General features: G+C 40.0%; 2 protein-coding genes across 7 annotated transcripts; both read left to right on the top strand.

Moving 5' to 3' along the window:
- The first annotated feature begins 3,253 nt into the window (after positions 1–3,253).
- Positions 3,254–10,133, top strand: LOC134000999 (obg-like ATPase 1). Its single transcript, XM_062440534.1, has 11 exons — positions 3,254–3,341; positions 3,659–3,756; positions 3,882–4,025; positions 4,963–5,090; positions 5,778–5,953; positions 6,059–6,139; positions 6,405–6,502; positions 6,616–6,756; positions 7,865–7,961; positions 8,338–8,460; positions 8,583–10,133. Exons 2-11 carry the CDS (start codon positions 3,659–3,661, stop codon positions 8,682–8,684), a joined length of 1,188 nt encoding a protein of 395 aa, XP_062296518.1. The 5' UTR covers positions 3,254–3,341; the 3' UTR covers positions 8,685–10,133.
- Positions 10,134–11,516: 1,383 nt separating this feature from the next.
- On the top strand, positions 11,517–19,974 carry LOC134000776 (transcription factor Sp3-like). 6 transcript variants are annotated; one of them, XM_062440255.1, is made up of 9 exons: positions 11,517–11,978; positions 12,282–12,381; positions 12,937–13,264; positions 13,356–13,952; positions 14,664–14,873; positions 14,987–15,191; positions 15,282–15,471; positions 15,859–16,055; positions 17,484–19,974. In XM_062440255.1, exons 3-9 carry the CDS (start codon positions 13,043–13,045, stop codon positions 17,735–17,737), a joined length of 1,875 nt encoding a protein of 624 aa, XP_062296239.1. In that variant the 5' UTR covers positions 11,517–11,978; positions 12,282–12,381; positions 12,937–13,042; the 3' UTR covers positions 17,738–19,974. The 6 variants fall into 6 exon arrangements, with proteins under 6 accessions (XP_062296239.1, XP_062296234.1, XP_062296238.1 ...); XM_062440250.1 differs by having other exon boundaries at positions 13,034–13,264; XM_062440254.1 differs by having other exon boundaries at positions 11,517–12,381.
- Positions 19,975–21,471: the final 1,497 nt, after the last annotated feature.

The following is a 21,471-nucleotide window of genomic DNA, read 5'->3' on the forward strand; positions in this document are numbered from 1 at the left end:
AGTTGGATGGCATCGAGTGGATATTTACTTTTCTTACTGAACTCTTTAAGTGGCATTAACCGTCATATAATATTCATAAATCTTGTAATCTACAAGACTCACTAATAGTGTCTATTCATCGTGGTGTATGTTCCAGTTACATTAAGGCATATATTTTCAGTTAGTAAACTCATTATCTATATTCAAGTTTTGGCCTCAATCTGTTTCCAGTTGCTTTGTTTATATTTTACGTTGGTCAGCATAATATTCCTCTGATGCTCGTTCCTTTACTGTAAATTCCTGATAAATTATTCCCTAAATAATTGATTGGAAAAAAGGAAATACTTGTAAATTGTTTTTTATTTTATTTTACTGCAAATGTTTTTAATTTTTTTTTATTGAACACAGAATATACAAGCAACCAGTCATTCCAGTTCAAACAAAAATAAATACATAAAAAGTATAAAGAAAAGATAATAATTTCAATAGAAAGAAAGACAAATAAATAAATAAAAAGTACAAGTTTCTTTAAAAAAATTTTTTTTTTACAGTGTACACACTCAAAATAATACTTTATCAACCGTAAATACAGTAAATACATTTTTATTTTATTTCATTTAATTTTTAATTTTTTTTTTACCGTAAATACTTAATTAAAATACCAATGATACATTTTATTTTATTTTATTTTATTTTACCGTAAATAGCTCTTCTTTTTTTTCTCCAAAACTTTATTGAAGTTTGCAATATACAAAAAAAAAATCAGTCATTTCAGTTCACATTTTGTGCAATAGCAACAACATTGCTTACAGTCATGTGAAAGCATAACAAGGGTCATGAACAGTTATAATAAACGAGAGACAAAAGAAAGAAAAAGAAGAAAAAATTAAAACTGCAAGCAGTGTCGAAGGGCCCTCGCACCCCCCAGTTTTCCCCCCAACTGGAACGCGCGCCGTACGTGCACGTTGGTGCGTGCAACAGTGGCAGGGCTGTCAAAACTGGCATGTAGATGTCTTTGCTCCTGTGCCTTTAATTGAACATTGTGTGATGCGGTTAATGTCTCCACTAGATGGCAAACTAAGACCACAAATGAGTCTGGGTGACTTAGCACAAAGGAATGTGGGTGAAGGGCCAAAAAATCATCAAGATTGAGCATTTTTGCTTGGATGGCCGACTTCCTGTTGGACTTATGGTATGGGTCCAAGAGGCTTTTTTGTGCGTCTGGACATAATACATAGGCGTTGTCGATTTCATTTTTCTATGTCAATGTAGAAGGCAGGGCTTAAACTTTGAAATCTTCCAGGGGACGCTGTGGAGTCATCTTCTCACTTAAAAATCCCAAACTTTGTCAGTAGTCAATCTGTGTGACTTTTGAAGTATGTGTACAATTTGGTGAGTGTAGGAGTTTGGTAAAATGTACAAAATGGATAAAGGCATTAGGGAGCGCTATTGAGCTGTTGTGCCACGCCCAGGGGCAATTATGGTCTCAAATGAAAGTGCTCCTGCGTGTGAACCTATCTGGGCAATTTGGTGATTCTGTGAAGACGGGAAAGTCGTCTAAACTATGTGGGAAAAACGGATAATTGACGCAGGAAATGCACAAAAAAATTATTTGGGGGTTAACCCATGAGTGCTATGAGTCCTGTAAATTTCACTAAGATCAGACAAAGTTTGTGGTCACATGACCTGCTGTTAGGGGGCACTATGGAGACCCCTTGCCACACCCACCCCCAATGATGTTGAAATTGAAACGGTGTCACCAAGTGTGACATTTCACGCGCTGCATGTATAAACATCCGACAATGTATGGAGGAGTTATAAGGAGTTGTTTGTTTATACAAACAAACGACTGCCACGCCCACCTGGTATAACGTAGGTAAAAATCTGTCGTAAAGTTTACATCATCAAGGTCTGAGGATGATACAGTTCGAATCTGAAGTCTCTGGAGTCAAACCTGTAGGAAGAGTTTTTGAAAGTACGAGGCCTGAAAATGGGAATAATGGCGGAAAAAATGCACCTGTGATCCAACATGGCCGACTTCCTGTTGGAGTTACGGTATGAGTCCAAGAGGCTTTTTTGTGCGTCTGGTCATGATATATATGAATCCTAAATTTCACTCATGTACGTGTATGTAGAAGGCGGGGCTTCAACTTTTAATGTTCTAGGGGGCACTGTAGAGTCATCTTGGCACTGAAAAGGTTGCGCTTATACCAAAAAATAATATTCGTGAGTCTTGACGAGTGTGTCCAATTTGGTGAGTTTTAGAGTTTGTCAGTACATACTAAGTGGGAAAAGGCATTAGGGGGCGCTACTGAGCTGTTGGGGCAAAATGTTGGGCAAATGTGGTATCAGATGAAAGAATTCATGATTTTAAACCTACGTGGCAGGTTTCATGATTCTGTGAACATCGTAAAGTCCTCAAAACGGTGTTCGAAAAATGAAAATCGGTGCACGCCACGCAGCGTGGTCAACTTCCTGTTTGGTAAAAAAATTCCACAAAATTAATTTCCACATGATCCGATGAGACATATAGAAATTTCATGCCGATCCGAGAGGATTTGTGGTCACATGACCCGACGTGTGGGGGCGCTAGCGAGTCCCCATACCACGCTTGCGTCCAATCACGTTGAATTAAATAAATTTTCACCAGCTGTGACGTGTGTGCAGAATTTGATGAGTTTTCATGTATTCAGGCCGCCAAAAATGCGATTCATTTGGCGGCATAAGAACGTGAAAAATAATACTAAAGAATAATACTAAGAATCCTGGCAAAAGCAATAGGTCCCTCACTGACTTGTCAGTGCTCGGGCCCTAATAAGAATCTTGGCAAAAGCAATAGGTCCCTCACTGACTTGTCAGTCCTCGGGCCCTAACTAAACAAAAAACCCTGGTGTGACAGACTTCATAATCTTCCGTATAAAATGAAAATTGTATTTGTGACAGCTTATTGGTTGAAAACCTCTGAATGGATATCCATCATTGATATACATTTCGTATTTGTAATTAACTTAAGCGACTTAAAATAATAATCAACTTCAATCAAACAAAAACTTAAATAATGGAGATGAGTTTTGAAATTTACATTTATGGATGTGAAATGTTCCTAATAAAATATAAAGATTGACAATAGTACATAATTTATTTTCTTTGAATTCGAAATAAGTCAGTAAATAGCGAATTTAACGTCGCCTCGTACACCTGTGACGTAAATGCTCAGCTCTTCATCTGACCAATCAGAGACCACTCACGTCAAAACGCTTCCGCTATGCTCTCCAACTCTCCTTTCCACTGGAGCGGCCGGTGTGAGCAGATAGCACAGGAGTGCACACCACGTAGCCCAGAGCCGGAGAACAGAAATAAAGGTACTAAATGAGGAGGTTTCTCGGCTTAATTTGTGTCGGGCTCTTTTTAACGAGTGTAGAAAGCAGACAGTGGCGTTAACTGAGTCGTAAATTCAGGCTAACAGGTCGCTATGAGTAGTTTTAGTTAGCCACAAGCTAACGTTAGCATGCTGTGTTTGAATGAGCATATGACTGAAGCTGCCTAAACACGTTTTCATTGTAGCTGGGTCATCAGGATGGATCTCATAGTGCTGCTTGACCAGGGCTGAGGTGTTGGCGTCGGTGAAAAATGTTGACATGCATGTCACGGTGTGAACAACTTGTTGTAACTCTTGCAGATGCCCCCCAAAAAGGGAGAAGCCCCGAAACAAATCCCATTAATTGGACGATTTGGAACCTCTCTGAAAATTGGCATTGTGGGATTACCTAATGTTGGGTAGGTACATGTTATAAGTGTTTATTACATGAGTGAGTCAACTAATGTGTGGTTTCTGATCATTATTGTCATCATCATTTGAGGCTGCCCTCCTGCTGACCCTCACCTGACTCTCTTTATTGCAGTAAATCCACCTTTTTCAACGTGTTGACCAAAAGCCAGGCAGCAGCAGAGAACTTCCCATTCTGCACAATCGATCCAAATGAGAGTAGAGTACCTGTGCCTGACGAGCGGTATGATTTCCTCTGTCAGTACCATAAACCAGCCAGGTGAGTGTGTTTATAAACAACTTACAATTATTTTCAACTTCGATTAGGCTGTCGATTATTTTCTCATTTAATCAATTAAGATTTTTGTTTGTAAAATGCCAGGACCAACTGTGCAACTGTCCAAAACCCAAAGATATTTACTTTACTGTGATGTTTCATGTGAAAGAAAAGCATGAAATCCTGACATCTGATAAGTTGGAACCAACAGACACATCATATTTTTGCTTCATGTTATAATCTCAAGGATTTCAATTTCAATTTCAAACACTTTATTGTCATTGTACAACACAACGGAATTACTTTTGTGACAACCCCAGAGGTGCATTTTAAAATCCAGTATAAATAAATATATACAATATAAAGAATAAAGCTAAACAGAAAAATAATCATGCAAAAATTCACAATATGGCAATGCTGCCAGGCTCTGCAGCTCAGAGTGTTCAGCAGCATTATTATTGCGCACATAGTAACAAGCGAATTGCACATTACCAGCATAGCTTATTGTACAAATAATACACAGTGTAACACAATGGTGATCGAGCCTTTGACCAGCTGTTGAAAGCTCATTTGCTTTATAATAATTATCACGATCCGATTGTCTGTAACGACTTTCCTGCCATGCATTTAAATCACAAGTGGTTCAGTTAGTGTGTTGTGTTAACGTGACATCAGACAGCGACACTGTTTGGATCTCTGGGAGTGAGGTTGAATGAGGTACCAAACTGCTTAAAACGCCACATGGTGCCGCCAAAGAGAAAGAAATGGAGCTCTTTCTCTCCGCTTTAAACGATTATGCTATTATAAAAATAGTTGCTGTTCAATTATTTTGTAGACTGACTAAACAATTAATTGACTAATTGTTGCAGCTCTACCTGTGTTACATTTCTCCCTATCTCACTGATGACCCATCTCTGGTCTGGCTGTTTTGTATTTTTAGCAAGGTTCCTGCTTTCCTAAACGTTGTGGACATTGCTGGTCTGGTGAAGGGAGCTCACGCAGGACAGGGACTTGGGAACGCCTTCCTCTCCCACATCAGCGCCTGTGATGGCATCTTCCACATGACCCGTAAGTTGTGCATGCAGCTGCTGTGTAGTAACAACTGAGTGGAGCGAACAGGTGTCAAGAGGGCAAGTTAGTGCCACTACCACACATCTTAAAGGGGAACAACACTAAAGAATTTATGCTCATGGCCCAGACAGGACAACATTGTCATTTCCTGTGAATAAATTGCCCTAGAGCTAGTTATGATATCTAACCTCAATACTTTAATGGTGCTGACCAGTATATGTCTGTAGTACAGAGTATCTCATATATTTGTGTCAATTTTAGACTCTTTTAGTCTCAACGTTTGAGAATTTGAATGACAAATTAAGTTATTTACATTGTCAAAGGAAGACATAGAAGAGTAAGTTTAGTAATGGCACTGAAACTCTGCATTGTGTCACTTTAAAGTCTTAACATTTGTAACCAACCTTGCATGTAAAATGTTTAATACAAACATTTTCAGACCAATATTAAGTTTATAAAGTAACATTTCAGGAAGTCAAGTTTTTCTTGGATGCATAAACCTCACTCCAAAGTCCTGGAGGGTCAATAAAATGTATCACTGTTTTAACATTTAAAGATTTTACGTCCCGGTATTAGTAGTGTAGTTAGTAGTATTGATAAATAAAGGTTTGGTATTAATCTGTAATACCAAGCAAAGGCACTTGAAAGGCAGACTACATCTCTCAATTCTTGTATGTTTTGTAGGTGCGTTTGATGACGAGGACATTATTCACGTGGAGGGAAATGTTGACCCGGTGAGGGACATTGAGATCATCCATGAGGAGCTGCGACTAAAGGATGAGGAAATGATCGATCCGATCCTCGACAAACTGGAGAAAACGGCAGTCAGAGGAGGTGACAAGAAACTCAAACCTGAATATGTGAGTAAAACATCAGTTTTTACATAAGTGTCACTATTAGAGATAGAAGATCATGAAGTGTAAACAGTCTGTACACACCACCTAACCTGCTGCTTCTTGTTTCAGGATATCATGCTGAAGGTAAAGAACTGGATAGTGGACGAGAAGAAACACGTCAGATTTTGCAGTGACTGGAATGACAAAGAGGTATGATGTGTCTTTGTGTAATCTTATTGTGCTGTATTAATGCGTCTGTAAGCTCTTGGTCAAATATTTGTACAGTTATTCATTTCTGGGCTACTGTGTGGATTGTAGGAAAGTGGGGATGTATTCTCAGTGTTGTGGAATAATAATTTGTTGTAACTCTTGGTGACTTGCTTTGTTTTTGAACAGACTAGCCTGATGTTTCGTGACTCTTTAGAACAAGATGCACATTATCTGATCAGATTTATTTTTTAAATTCCCTTTACAGATTGAGGTGTTGAACAAATACCTGTTTCTGACATCTAAGCCCATGATCTACCTGGTCAACCTCTCAGAGAAGGATTACATCAGAAAAAAGAACAAGTGGTATGTTCATCAACATGATCCCTGTCTGTGTGTGTGTGTGTTCATGTCCCATCATTTATTTATTTATATATTTTAGCCGTCTTTGAGCATTCAGAACAACTTGTTCTACACAGGTTGGCCAAAATCAAGGAGTGGGTCGATGCCCACGACCCCGGTGCTCTGGTCATTCCCCTGAGTGGAGCAGTTGAGGCCAAACTGCAGGACATGGAGGAAGAGGAGATGAAGAAGTATTGTGAGGAACAGAAGACACAGAGGTGAACAGAAACAGTACACACAGTCTGGCAAGAAGCTGTTTAAATGCCAAGTAGAGCTGCAAATAATAATTATTGTAGTAGTTGACTAATCTTTTAATTATTTCTATGATTAAACATTCAGTCAATATACAATGTCACAATGGTGAAAAAAATGCCCTTTCATAATTTCCCACAGCCCTGAGATGAAGTATTCACATTATTTTGTCTGGTGGTCTTTTCAAAATTCCAAAATACAAAGATATCTAAATTACGATTACATAAAAGCAGGAAATCCTTACATTAAAGAATGAAACTGAAGAAGAGATCAACATTTTCTGATGATTGTCTATTGATTAATTAATGATTTTATTAATTACAAAATTAATCAGTTCTAAAGCCAAGTACTTTAAATTATCTTGATCATACAGGATTGGAGGTACTTGACCTCAGTCAATATAAAGAGATAATTGTAGTTTGCTGACTGGTAATATTACTGTGAGTTATATTGTTTTGATTCAACTGAACAAGTCATAACGTGACGCGTCAGGTAGGCGGGGCAGAGCGGAGGTTAAACAGACTCTGTCTTTGTAGTGTGTTGTTGTGTGCCAGGAAGTTAGTTTTGCCAAGTGATAATGCCATTGTAATTACAGGATGGATACACATTGATTTGATTGATTTTAATGCGCACTATGAAAAAACTCTACACAGTTGCACTGCTGCATCACATTGCCTCTGGTACACTGAGGTATTTTTTTTATCATTTAGATTCAGATTTTACTCATGTATCACACAGTTCCATGTAGTTTTTACCTGTTGGAGGGCTACGTAGCTGCGCGTAGAGGAAAAAAATAGACCAGTCACATAAAAACAAAGATGAGTTGTGATATGCCCCCACGGGTGCACATGACTTCTGTGGTAAGTGAAGCAGCTTCAGTTGAATATAATGGATGTGCTCTGCTGCGAGCCTGGTGTGTTTTGGCAGAGAGGAAAGAACAAATCCTCCTGTGTTATTAAAATAAAATAATTCAACTGTATTTGGTCTAATAAATTACAGTTTTGGGGCTTCGGCCATTGAATGCTTGACGTCTCCATCACAGCTAATCAAATTAACGTTTCTGTGTGTTTTTAGTGTTTTAACCAAAATGATAAAGACCGGCTACGCAGCACTACAGCTGGAATACTTCTTCACGGCAGGACCAGACGAGGTGCGAGCGTGGACCATGAGGGTGAGTGACGTGACCTCAAAATTCATCAGTAACTCCTGACAGGATGCTGAACTAATGACTTGATTGCAAAGTCCTAAACATTGTTGTTTCAAAACTGTAATATAAAGGTAATTTGACATCTATTAACAAATAACAAATGATCATCTCTTTGTGTCATGAAATGTTTTAACTCCTTCTGCCAATTTGCTAATCTGGTTTATAGGCCAGTTTTCTGACACTATTATTATCCAGGACAACATATTATTATATTATTATGAAATAATTAATATTCACTTTCTTTGACAAAAGAATTCTTCAAGGGGTCAGTTTGTTAATTCATTTGCAGCATTATTTAGCGTTTTTAAATGTTCACATTTCTTTTGTTGTGCTCTAACAGAAAGGTACCAGGGCTCCACAAGCTGCAGGAAAGATCCACACTGACTTTGAGAAAGGCTTCATCATGGCCGAGGTGATGAAGTTCAATGACTTCAAAGAGGAGGGCAATGAAAACGCAGTCAAGGTGTGTGTTTGTTTAGAGCTTAATTATAAGCTCAGGTTAGCACATTGTTGAGTTTCCATAAATAGCTTAAAAGACACTTTTAAAAAACGTCAATTAATACAATAAAACATCTTCTTTCACAGGCTGCTGGGAAATACAGACAACAGGGCAGGAACTACGTCGTGGAGGATGGGGACATTATCTTTTTCAAATTCAACACACCCAATGCACCCAAAAAGAAATAATGAGACCATGCAGTTGCCAGAGGGAGAAGTCAGAGTACATTTTTTGTCAGGCCCCTGAGAGCTACATGTCTGCTGGTTTTTGTACTTCTCTCTTGAATTCAGAGGAACAATCTGCTGCCTGTTTGGCTGGAAGTATTTATGTCAACTGGCCTCCCAGGCTTGGACCAGAATCTATTAAAATAATTACATTTCTATACATTTCAATTTGTAATATTTTGAGCAAAATTTCAAATGGCACCAACTTACACTGCAAGTCAGATGTTTTTGAACACACTATATTCAAGCAGTCATTGCCTCCAGAAAGAATAGGCATCATTTTTATTTTATTGGGAACGATCTAATCAGGAGACTGTTACAGACAACAAATTGTATATTTCTTTTGTAATTGATGTGAGCAGTCTTACTCAGGCCTATTGTGATCAGAGCTTGTATTCTTTTCAGGATGCTTTTTGATAATTAAAGCCACAAATGTACAAAAATGCTTTACCTCAGACAATCTGTTAGATTTCTCTGAGAAATTAGAGCTTGCCTTTTCAGTCATGAGTTGAAAATTACCGCTGTGATGACTGCTGATTAATTTGCAAGCGCTCTGATCATACCAAGACTGGTAATTAAGGCTTTATTGAAGGCAGGTGTGCTGGATCGTTAACCAGCCTTTGTAGCTGAAACAGTGATAACATTAGCGTGAGTAATTACAGGTGCCTAATTAATCAATAAATTCGAGTTCATGTTGAGTTACTTTTTTGAAATTTAAAAGTGCATTTACACATTTTCCTCAATGAAGTTTAATTTTTATGGTATCTAAAGTAATGTTATAATGACATTACTTACGATTTTACCAAAAAAATTAAAAATATAGGTTGTCCAAAAACTTTTTGACTTGTCAGTGTATGAACATTTTAAGAGAGAATGAAAGCCGTCACTCATTGTTGCGCCTCGGGGTAGGACAGCTGTACTCTGAGCAGGGGGGATGTTGTTATTTCTAGAAAGAGCAGAAAAAGGCAGGCCTCCTCAACAGTGCCTGATCAGACACCTGAACAGAGAATGTTATACACGCTGCTTTTATTGACTTTGTTTGGGCTGGTTAAAAGAAAACAAGAAGACTTATTCACGTTATGAGCTCCACCCTACGTAATAAGAGAACGCTTCATTGTGAATCTGAAAAGCTAATGTTTGCTCGGGATCATCTGGACTGCACAGCTTCATCTTCACCTCTCCTCACCACCTCCACAGTGTGAACATCTTTCTTTTCGAGACCGCTTACCATCCTGTACCCAGACATTTTGCCAAATTGCGGATATAAAAATCTTGCCCACTTAACGAACCAGAAAGAGTTTTTAAGGAATGAGGTACAATATGTTAAATATGCTACTATAAGGGAGCCAGAAGCTAATAAATGTCACCCTCACCAATATGCATGTGTCAATAAAAGGAGACAAACCTCTGCAATCTCTGTGTATTTCTAATTTTCCCTTATTTCAAACACTAGGGGATAGAAATGTATACACTGTATTTATATTAATAATAATTATTATTATTATTGTGTAAAGTTAGTGCATTGATACATTTAAAAATATATATTTTATTGAATAATTCATTTGCAATTTTGGCTTTAAATTATGTATGAATAAACTCAAAGAAAATGAAAACTAAATGTACAAGCAGGAAACATGAAAATTGTATTCATCAAATGTTTTTCTGTTATATTTTTACATTTTGACAAATGAATTTCCTTATTCTCTAAAACTTAATTCAAAATTAATTTAAAAAAAGCTTTCTGATATATGTTTATGTCAGATTAAAAGTTGTTTTTGGTTTCTTTTCATTTCCAATTGATTTTTAAGTCTTTATGGGTGAGGGATAATTAACCATATCAGATCATTAATCATTCATTTGTTTTGAAACCATGAATGAGTCTCTTTTTCTTTTAACAAAGGAAACAGTTAATTCTGGCATTAAAACAGCAGCTGATAAAGAATGTTCCACTCATAGCACACATGGCACCTTTCAAACATCTCATATTGTCTTCATCAGCAGACACCCTGTGGTCATATAACTGTAGATGTTCATACTTTGCATTATTGCAATTACTTTTATCTGAGCAAACTACACATGTTGATATAAACATGTAATAGGGTCAAAACATCCACAATAAGTGTAAACTAAATCATAAATGGAAATGGATGATAATATGAATACAAATGATGGGGGACAAAATCCACAGCCCTCCTGTGCAAAAACGTATTTATAAGTTTATCTACAACTAATATGAAGCTTCAGCTGTCCAAATGACTCAAATCAAGTCGATATAACTAACTCAGTCTGATGAAGCCTCATATTAAGTTAAGATAAACTTTTAAATGCATCTTGTGTGGACACTAGGGATTTTTGACCCCCCCATTACTGAGAGGCATATTTGAAAGGGATCTTTTAACAGTATGAACAGGAGTAATGATCTTTGGGCACCTGACTCTTGTTTTAAGACAGATTTGGGAAAATTGTGAGCCTATCCTACAATATATGTTGTTGTTGCATTCATTATATTCTATAAGAGGGCGACATTTGGGTTGTTTATCTTCTGTAAAGATGATTTTCAGACAAAAATGTTGTGGTGAAGCAAAGTTTTGGCTGATCATGTGTCCCCATGGGCATTAAATGCTGTATTATTCACTGAAAACTGCCTGGTTGTGATAATGGAGGCCAGATGACGATTTTACACAAACTTTTACCCCCGTTGCTCGTCTACAACAGTGTTATAAAGGGGGTGAGGGGGGGGAGAAAACGCACTGTGTTAAAGCAAAACACAAAAAGGTGAAGGATAAAAAACTTTATTTTACATTAAAGGAGAGAATAAAGTGTTACATTTCGACACAAACTCCTCGTTTTTTTCTGATTTGCTCTGCTGAGAATTCAACAAACTGCATTCCAACAACAAACAGGAAACACACGTCCTATTTTAAAAAAAAAAAGAGAGAAAACAACTGACACCCGGCTCAGCCAATCACGTCTTACTAGAACACCCGCCTAGCCAATCGCGTAAGAGAAGAAAGGCGGGACGTCCTGTAATGTGATGCAAATTGGACGGTCCAGCCTGTTAGTCCCACCTTTTTGTGTTTCCCGCACCGTCAATCAAAATAGAAAAAAATCGACCCGAATTCACCGATCAACACTAGCCCGCCTTTGATAAAATAATCATGTTCGGAGTTTAGTTGATCAGATAATCCTCCCGGTTACTACCACTCACGCTATGACTGCTACGTAAACACGCAGCGCATCGAAGCGTGCAACTAATCGGTGAGTTTGTGCAGCCCGCAGCGAGGCGAAGCTGCGTCTTTTTTTTTTTTATCTTTTTGCTCCGCTGCTAACTAGCTAACACGGTTAGCCGACCGAGCTAGCTGGCTAGCCGCGGAGTTGACAAAGTAAACAGTCGATCTGGGCCCAAATAGCCTCAGATTCCCCGCTGCAAAGTTGAATTTCGCAGCTGGCTCCTTTCGGAATGCAGAGTGGGGATGATTTGCAGGGGTTTTCAGGCAGGCAGGAGTTGTAGATTTACAGAGTTTTTGCTGAGTTTCGCCCCTTGTCTCTCCCCCTTGCTAGCGCCAGAGCAAGCCCTCTGAAACAAGGAGAAATGGCGTCCGCGGACGTGGACAGCAGTCAAAGCGAGTTTCTGCAGCCCGGCGGCGCAGCGGAAACACAGGTATCCGACATTTTCTAGCTCGTCTTTTTCTCGGTGGCTTTCCGATTTGCTGCCGGTTGTGTTTTTTTTTTAAAGAGAGCATGAAGTTCACACGTTTTAAAATTTTGATGGCATGGGGTGAAAGCCGTACACTTCCTGTGTTCCCCTCAATAACGGCCACCCACTTTACCCCTGTAAAACCCGCCCATAGTGGGTAGGACACTGAAGGCAGTCACTTGGGTCGGCTCGCTGGAAGATAGCCGGTGTACCTTGGGCTGGGAGGATGCAGGGGGTGTGATAATATGGCAGGGAAAAGCGTCCATAATCAAAACAGTAGCGTTCAATTGTGCTGTAATAGCCACCCATCCCCCACTCCCTGCTCTGGAGCCTCTGTTATCTTCAGTCTCTGTGTGTTGGTGGTTGCATCTAGCTTGTGGCTTGTTGTATCAGCCTCTCTTTGCATCAGTACAAAGCCTGCTTGATGATATATGATTTACTCTGTTTGATATGCCAGTGTCTCACTTGATAACTGATTGTAACACAAAAGGCCCAGTCTGATCCCTTCTTCCATTTTAGATCTCATCATAAGAAAAAAGAAAAAGCTGAGATGAAAGTCAAGAAGTGTGTGATCCATCCTCGCTAATCTGATATCTGATCTGCTAACTCCCCAAAGACAACAGACATGTCAGCCATACAGCTGACGGGCTCAGACCGATGGGAGGTGCTAACTCCTGTCTCCACCGGGAAGGAGGATCAAGGAGTCGTTCACATTCCAAACTCGGGGATCGTCACGTCCAACGGGCAGTACGTGCTTCCTATTGGGAATCTTCAAAGCCAGCCCATCTACGTTACAGCGTCTGGGAATGACGGCTCGGCTAACGGCGTGTCAGGCATTCAGTATCAGGTAAAAAGGAGACAAAAACACGTTTAAGGAGCTGTTTCTGTTTTGCATGGGTGGTGATTTTTTACCAAAAGTGTCGCCCCTCGTCTTCCAGGTTATCCCCCAAATCCAAAACGCAGATGGGACACTCACAGGATTCTCGACACAGGGTTTGGATGACGGCACAGGGCAGATCCAGCTCCTACAAGACAACGGCCATGGCAGCATTGGCATCAGCTGCGCCACGACAACGACCACAGACCTCATGACGCAGGTGGGGCAAGTGCAGTCGATTCAAGGAGTCATGGGTGGGGGTTCGGCGTACACCAGCACGGTACCCGTAGGGCTGCCCGGCAACATAACATTCGTCCCCATTAACAGTGTGGATCTAGAGTCGCTCGGGTTGACGGGAGCGCAGACAGTCCCCATTGCAACGGGGGTGACAGCGGAAGGTCAGCTGATCATGAGCAGTCAGACACTGGAGAGTCAGAACCAGGACGCCAGCAAACAGCAGCTGGTGACAGTGAGCGACGCCAGCAACAACCAAGAGCTTTACGTGCCAACCACCTCTTCTTCCTCCAACAACTCCCAGCTTCCCGAGACCATAGACGGCACGGGGGTTCTGACCCAAGCCACAGCAGTGTCTGCAGGCGTGTCCGACCCTTCCTCCTCGGAGAACTACAACTCCCACAACCACCTGCAGCAAATCCAGGTCAGTATGCACACCTGTAACACTGTAATGTCAAGCCTGTTGGCTTTAAGGCAGCTCGGTTTCCAGCTGGGAGGCCAGGAAGAGGTTTCAAGATAGATCTGATCTCACCAGACAAACAAAATCATTTTTTTCTTCGCTTTTCTTCTTGTGAGATGCTGGTTGTTTTCACCTCTTTTAGCCTTGACAATCCTTTGAATTAAATAATCTGAGAAGGAAAAAATATCCATCCATAGTCTACATTAAGCTCATAACTAGTGACAAGTCAGGTCTGAGTATCAGACCTTTTTTAGGGCGGGTTGAAATGTCAGAATTGAAAATGGTTAAGTAACAACAGCTGGCATCAAATGTCTGGTCACATCTGTAGTCTTGTTTGCGTGTTCTTTGATCAGATATCCATAATTTAAACATTATTTTTGTCTGATTTTAGGCATTTAGTTTAAGCAAGTTATGGCATAACTGCTTGTGTTTAACATTTAAGAAGTTTTGCTTCTTTAGATACATTATTAAAAAGGGAAACATGATTATATCCCTGAAAGTAATGTAACAAGCCTGTTATTGGTTTGATATAAGCATTGTATCTAACATTTTTGAACAATACTGAGCCCATGTTGGAGAACCACTGCTTTAAAGTCACAATGGAGTCTATTATGTGAGTTTAATATGACGTGACTGCTACTTTCTTTCTTATTTTGTTGTTCACCTCCTCTTCAGGTGTCGTCCTCTAACGCTACCACTATCTCGCAGCCCATCCTGCATCTGTCTGGGGACAGTCAGGCCCAGGTAGCCCAGGTGGCTCAGGGCCAGGACATGAACGCAGCAGGTCAGACTCTACAGAGCGTACAGCTGGTCAACCCGGGTACCTTCCTCATCCAGGCCCAAACCGTCACCGCTACGGGGCAGATCCAGTGGCAGACTTTCCAGGTGAGCTAAAAGGAGCGTGTGGGGAGCTATGCTTTTCTCTGATATACACAATTCAAAACAGCAAAGTGTCGGAGCATTTTTTAAGTTTTCGTGTTGTGTATTTCTCTCTCCAGGTTCAGGGTGTCCAGTCACTCCAGGGCCTCCAGTTGCCCCAAGGGCAAGGCCAGGCCCAGCAGCTGACCTTAGCACCGGTTCAGACCCTCCCTCTGGGTCAGACGGGTCAGGTCAGCCTACCCAACCTCCAGACGGTAACGGTGAACTCTGTGTCACAATCCGGAGTTCAGTACACGCACGGGGACGACGCGAGCAGTCCAGCTGGTACGGGGCAAATGAACATACTGTACATCCACACACATTATTCCGCATCGTTAAATACAACTCTTTAATAAATCCTCTTCCCCGATTCAGGTATCCAGATAAAGGAGGAGCCGGACACTGAGGAGTGGCAGTTGAGTGGAGACTCAACGCTGAACACCAGCGACCTGAACAACCTGCGGGTTCAGATGGGAGACGATGACATGGAGACGCCGAGCGGTGAAGGCAAGAGGCTCCGCAGAGTAGCCTGCACCTGCCCCAATTGCAAAGAGTCTGGAGGAAGGTGAGCCACGTAAAATTCACACACAGGCCATACAGATGACAAGAAATGTGGTTGACGAGCTCTTTAAGTCATCAAGCTGAATTATGTTCTAAGACTTGATTATATAGCTCAATTACAGTAATATTAAATTATATTTCCACCATACTGTGCAGGATTTTTTAGCTCCATCCAGTTTAGATGTAACCATAAAATCTATTTTAGAGATAACACCTGCTGCTCTTATTACTTGATGTCTCAGGTTTGAGCGTCTTTTACCGCTCTTTTTTTTAGTTTCTACGGCTCCGTTTAACTGGGGATCTTCCACTTCTGTTCAAATGTGAAGCAAGAAAATCATCCTCTGTATCTGTGTCTGCTTCTCATCCCTCCTTTTTCTCCTGCGCTTCACAGAGGGTCGGGCATGGGGAAGAAGAAGCAGCATATCTGCCACATCGCCGGCTGCGGGAAGGTCTACGGGAAGACGTCCCACCTCCGAGCTCACCTGCGCTGGCACAGCGGAGAGAGACCTTTCGTCTGCAACTGGATGTTCTGCGGCAAGAGGTTCACCAGGAGTGACGAGCTGCAGAGACACCGGAGAACACACACAGGTGAGAGAACGCTTTGTTGTTTTGTGGTTGGAAAATATGGAAATCAAGCGAGTAAATGTAGTCTGTGTAGTTATTAGCGGTAAATAAGAGTTGGAAGAGTGTCAACAAAAAGTTATTTGTCTCTGATAGTACAAATATTAAAGAAACGCCTGTTTTTAGAAGAGTATCCAGCTGTTCATGCCTGTACTGTTAATAAGACGGTGTTGACTGATTAGCATCATCTTGAAAGCAAAGAGAAGAGAAACAGCTGCAGTAAAGCTCAGTTTAACTTTCGATTTGACATGTTGATGGATAAACAGTGAAGTCTGGATGTTGTTTGCAAGCAGTAAGAATGAGGGACTGATGATTTCCTGTTGGAGTTCAATATTTTGGGTGATGGGAGACTGTGTACAGCTATCAGAGTTACCAGAATCATGTTTATTGTATATTTTCATGTATTTTTTTTATCATGTTTTGTTTTTTCAAGTGGCTGCAAGACAAAGTCCCCCTTAGGGACAGTAGGGCTGCAGAAATGGAATTGTTTTGGCTTTTATAGTTGTTCCTCAGATTTAATAAGCAGTTTCTAAGACATTGTTTTTAAGCTCAGGAAAAACACGATTAGTATTTGTCTGGATCTTTGACTGGACTAAATGATTTATCAATGCAGCTTTAGTTAGAATCTCTTTTTAAATGTAGACTCAATGTCAATATGAAAAAGCACTAATGAGCTGATTTTACAAAGAGTCAGATCCTAGTTTAGTGCTGTATCATCATCACTTTACATGCTGTTAAGCTGTGAATTACTAAATGGGAGGGATAGCAGGGGGGGGAATATGAAATGCAACAGTGGACTTCAATTCAGAAAATGAGCAGAAACATGTGGGGATCGTGCTGATGGCGCAATCTGTGTTTCAGCGTGTTTTTCAGTCTTTCAACATTCTCCAGAGTTGAAAACATGCAGCCGTACTCACACATTTCTAGAGTTGGTTCACATAAATGACAAAAAAAACCCCAAAACAAAACACACACTGTATTGTTTTCCTTTTTACACATAGTTGCATTTAGCTTTAGATTTTAGATAATTTGTTGAAGTTGTTCCAGTGAAAACTGAACGGAGCGCTGTGTGTCCTGTGGATTAATCAAGAGTAACAGCAGCTCTGTTTCTTTAAAGAAGTTGGTGTTAAATTTTGCAATGTTATATTTCAAAGCTGTGAAACACCCACAGCAGAAATCTTACAGTTAGACTTTTATATCCTGGCACATTAAACTTAAACTATGTGCATGACGAGAAAATGACCAGAGGTAAACAGACCCTTGAATGTCACGTCAGATGAACGGATATTTATTATATAAGAATTCAGATACCAGAATGTGATCAAAGAACAAAACATGAGCAATGAGACAAACAAACCGTTGCCCTCTCTGACGTTTCTATCCTCGGTCTCGCAGGAGAGAAGAAGTTCGTGTGCACAGAGTGCTCCAAGAGGTTCATGCGGAGCGACCACCTGGCCAAGCACATAAAGACTCACCAGAATAAAAAAGGCGGCGTTCCCTCCTCCACGTCTCCGCCCACCACCGACACCGTCATCACCGCAGACGGTACCACACTCATTCTCCAGAGTGCCACCACCCACGACCTCGTAGCCAATCAGGAGATACCGTTGCAGCTGGTCACCGTGGCGCCCAGTGAGGTCATGGAATGAGCGCGGGCACGGGGTGGAGGGGGGGAGACAGGGTGAGGTGGCGTTCTGAGAACTGGCCTATCACAGGGACCTCTTGGGCTTTTTCTCTTCCCCTCTTCCCTTCTTTTTTTGTTTTGTTTTTTACATATGAATATATACGTAAATATATATGACAAATATATATATTTTAAGTAAGAATTATCATGACTTTATGTTTGTTTTTTGCAGTCTTTTTATAGGCGGGCAAAAAGAATAACATTTTAAAAAAAAGGTGGTTGCTATGTACACACGCGTTAACACATTCTCACACACATGCACACACACACACACACATACACACACACACACACACACACACACACACACACACACACACACACACAGACAGAAAAAAACATGCATTAACACTCAAAACACGACATGAATACTCAACACAATGAAATGCCTTATTTTGTATCATACTCTTGTATAAAATGCTGGAGGTGCATGTGTTTTTTAAAGGTTCTATATGTAAGAATTATGACGCAATTTACATTTATTCATCGTTTTTAATGCCAATGAGCGGACTGGTTGTAACTTGACTGATTTGGGAGCGAGAGACGCTTTGCAGAAAACACAACGTCACCGATTCTTCTTCTGTCATCACAAGAAGCGTAAACGAGGAAAAACGGCATCGCCTGCGATAGTCTCGGCTTTGCTCTGAGCAGCGTCGTCACTAAAAGAGAAGGAATTCCCCGATTCCTACATATAGAACCTTTAAGCTTTGCAGATGATGTAACTGTAATGGAGATAAATGTGTTTGTGAAACTGAGAAGATGATGATGATGATGAGAAGGAGGAGAAGGAAGAGTTGTGTTTGAAAGTGAAAAAGGAAGTAGTGAACCTCTCTGGGATGTTTGACGTTAAATCATTTGTCTTTGGAGAGTTCTGACAAAAAACTGAGCGCTCTGTTTGAAGCGGCGCCGCATCCACGCCGACCTGTTGCTACGCTGTCACTGTAAACACTTTAAAAAGGGCCAGTTTAACATTTTAACATTTTCCGTGTCTGTAGAGTAAATGTGAAGCTACCATAGCGTAGCACAGAGACCAGAAACGGCTGGCTCAGCAAAATCCACCTTCATGTATCGTCTTTAAAGCTCACTAATTAACACATATCTAATTTATTCAATCTGTGCAAAACCTGAAGTGTAAAAATGACAATTTTAAAGGTTATGTACCAGACTATTTCCTGGCTGGGACAAGTAACTAAATTAAATTGTTGTTTCAAAAAAGGAAGTTCTCATAGATAACTTCTCTAAACACCTGGTACAGCTTCGTATTTCACTCATGGACACAGTCAATAACAGAATTTCCTAAAATGTCAAACTTTTTCTTTAATAAACGAGCAGCAGCTGTCAACCAATGTCCGACAGCCAACGGGGAGGTGTCTATGATGTCATGCCGTGTTGCTTCAAACAGCCGGTGGTCAGAGTAGGACGACAGTGCCACTGTAAACTGATCTGAAGTTTGTGTTTTCCACCTTGAGGGGGGGAAAAAATAGATGCAAGCAGCCCTGTAAAGGGGCAACTTCTTCCAGCATCTGGTGAGTCTGAACAGATGTTTCATCTGTCCTCACGAGCACGCCGTCCGCTGTGCTTGTCCACGTCTAAACACGTCTTTTTTTCCTTTTTTTTTTGTTCCTTTTGCATATTTTTGTTGTAAATTCACATTTTGTTTTAATGTCTCTTTGCTGATCTGGGTGTTCGGGTGGGCGCCTCCTGAATTCCTGCAGGGCTCTTTTTCATTGGCGGCAGGATCACTCAACACGCACCAGTGTTGACATGTGAAGAAAACCAAGAAACGGATGCAACCAATCAGTGAGCCCACGACGGGCGCTTCTGTCATCAAACATTCCAGTTGGACACCAGATGATGTGGGATAAGTTTTGCAATAAAGGTCTCTGCTGCGGAAATTTTGGCCAGATGTCAAAAAGAAAACAATCACGCCATTGTTTTGTTCGTTGTTTTTTTTAATGTTAATTAATATAATCCCTTCCTCCGTTTGTCCTCATGTCTGTAGCGTTCATTTAAATGTATATTATCTTATTTTCACATTGTTTATAGAAGCCATTACTTAGTTAACTGAATTCGTTTCCATGTATCAAAACCTTATTTTAAGTGATTTTTTTTAAAGAATTGGTGTAAAAATTGAATGTTACCTTTTGTAAAACCTTTTTTCAAATGGATCACAATAAAAGTCTGAAACAGTCAGTGATGAGCTCAATGCGTGTTGAAGCAGTGAGAGGTTTGTTTGAACTGTCAGCCGGGTGAATTCATCCTGAAGGAAATGAAATCTGTCTGAAAACACTCATGCTCGTATGTTCACCGTTTTTAGTTTTTGGCTGTGAAGAAATCATTCCTTACTCAATTCCACTGCAGACTGTTCATATCAAGGGGGTTTCTTCAAAATCTGCAATCTGTTTAGTGCAAAGTTGGCCATACTGCAGCACAGCAAGGAAACAGTTTGCTCAAACATGGAGGCAATTTTGTATTTAAAAAGATTTTGCAAGATTTTCAACCTTTCACACGGCTCCAAACGAACACCAGCCAAATGCGGTAAAATACGCAAGTGGCTGGTAGATTTACTTCACCCACCAACTTAAAAAAAACCCCCAAAAAAAGCGATGGTAGTTTGTTGAATGGCTGGTAAAGCTTGAACATTGACTAGCTGGTGGACAAAAAAAGTTAAATTTGAACTGATAACTTGTCTCTGTTCTCATATCAGTTGAACTTTAACTTTTTTTTTCTTTTCTTTTTTTACACAGAACAAAAACTAGATTTCTACTCATCTTCTACTGGAGTTGAGTAAGGAGTCTTTTATAGCCACTATGAAGAGGAACAATTACAGCAACCAAAACCGTTTTTAATATTTAAAATATGGGCATGAAAGTTTTGTTTTTAGGTGGACTCACAAAAGCTACTTGTTCCATAAAGAGCTGTTAGATTACTTATTGTAACACTTTGAGGTAAAAGTCTGCAATATTTTAATAGATAAAAGTAAAAAAGACTAAAATATGTAAAAATGTACAAAAATTCAGGATTCAGATCGGTCTTATATTTTACTGATAATTCCATGTCACCTCAGATTTTTCTTGTGACACCCAAAGTAACAAACCACACCTGTGTTAAAAGATAGGTTCACTTTTTTTTTTAAATTTTTTTTTTTTTATAAAGTGTCTTAAAGCAACAGTCAGGAGCTCAAATGATGACAAACAGGTTTTGTCTGTTCATACTGACCTTTAGAGGATCGCTTCATAATGCACTTACTATGTAAGAATCTACAGTCCATTGTGAAAATGTATTTAAGTGTTTATCTAGAGAAAATTGGGATAAAGAAAGGAGGGGAAATATTGGAATTACATTTTTCCTCTAATATGTTGAACTAATTCTTCATAATAGAAAGTCAAAAACAGGGAATACACCTTGAAAACTACTCAATTAAAAAAATAAATACAAAAAATAAGATTATCTTTAGCCGTCTTGACTTGAGTGTTTTCCTGTTTGTCTGCAGTGGATTGAATCAAAAAGAGAATCTGGCATTAAAAGGAAAGTAATGATGAATGATGACAGCAAGAAAAACGAGTCAGTGTTTATTTGGGCACCCAACTGTTTTAAGACTTGAAAAATTGTGAAACTATCCCTTTAAGCCAAACAGTATGACGTCATGAAAGCAAAAACACCTGTAAATATCTAAAAGCTGACAAAACACTGGACCCA

Source organism: Scomber scombrus, chromosome 19, assembly GCF_963691925.1.
Source record: "Scomber scombrus chromosome 19, fScoSco1.1, whole genome shotgun sequence".
NCBI classification, from domain to species: domain Eukaryota; kingdom Metazoa; phylum Chordata; class Actinopteri; order Scombriformes; family Scombridae; genus Scomber; species Scomber scombrus.

What these genes read in the sequence shown, in the direction of transcription:
- LOC134000776 (XM_062440249.1), top strand. Translation starts at nt 12,313, where the DNA reads ATGGCGTCCGCGGACGTGGACAGCAGTCAAAGCGAGTTTCTGCAGCCC. An exon ending in GCGGCGCAGCGGAAACACAG is followed by an intron (nt 12,382 to 13,033) that starts GTATCCGACATT and finishes AACTCCCCAAAG; the next exon opens with ACAACAGACATGTCAGCCAT. An exon ending in ACACCGGAGAACACACACAG is followed by an intron (nt 16,056 to 17,483) that starts GTGAGAGAACGC and finishes TCGGTCTCGCAG; the next exon opens with GAGAGAAGAAGTTCGTGTGC.
- LOC134000999 (XM_062440534.1), top strand. Translation starts at nt 3,659, where the DNA reads ATGCCCCCCAAAAAGGGAGAAGCCCCGAAACAAATCCCATTAATTGGA. An exon ending in GAGGAACAGAAGACACAGAG is followed by an intron (nt 6,757 to 7,864) that starts GTGAACAGAAAC and finishes GTGTGTTTTTAG; the next exon opens with TGTTTTAACCAAAATGATAA. An exon ending in GCAATGAAAACGCAGTCAAG is followed by an intron (nt 8,461 to 8,582) that starts GTGTGTGTTTGT and finishes CTTCTTTCACAG; the next exon opens with GCTGCTGGGAAATACAGACA.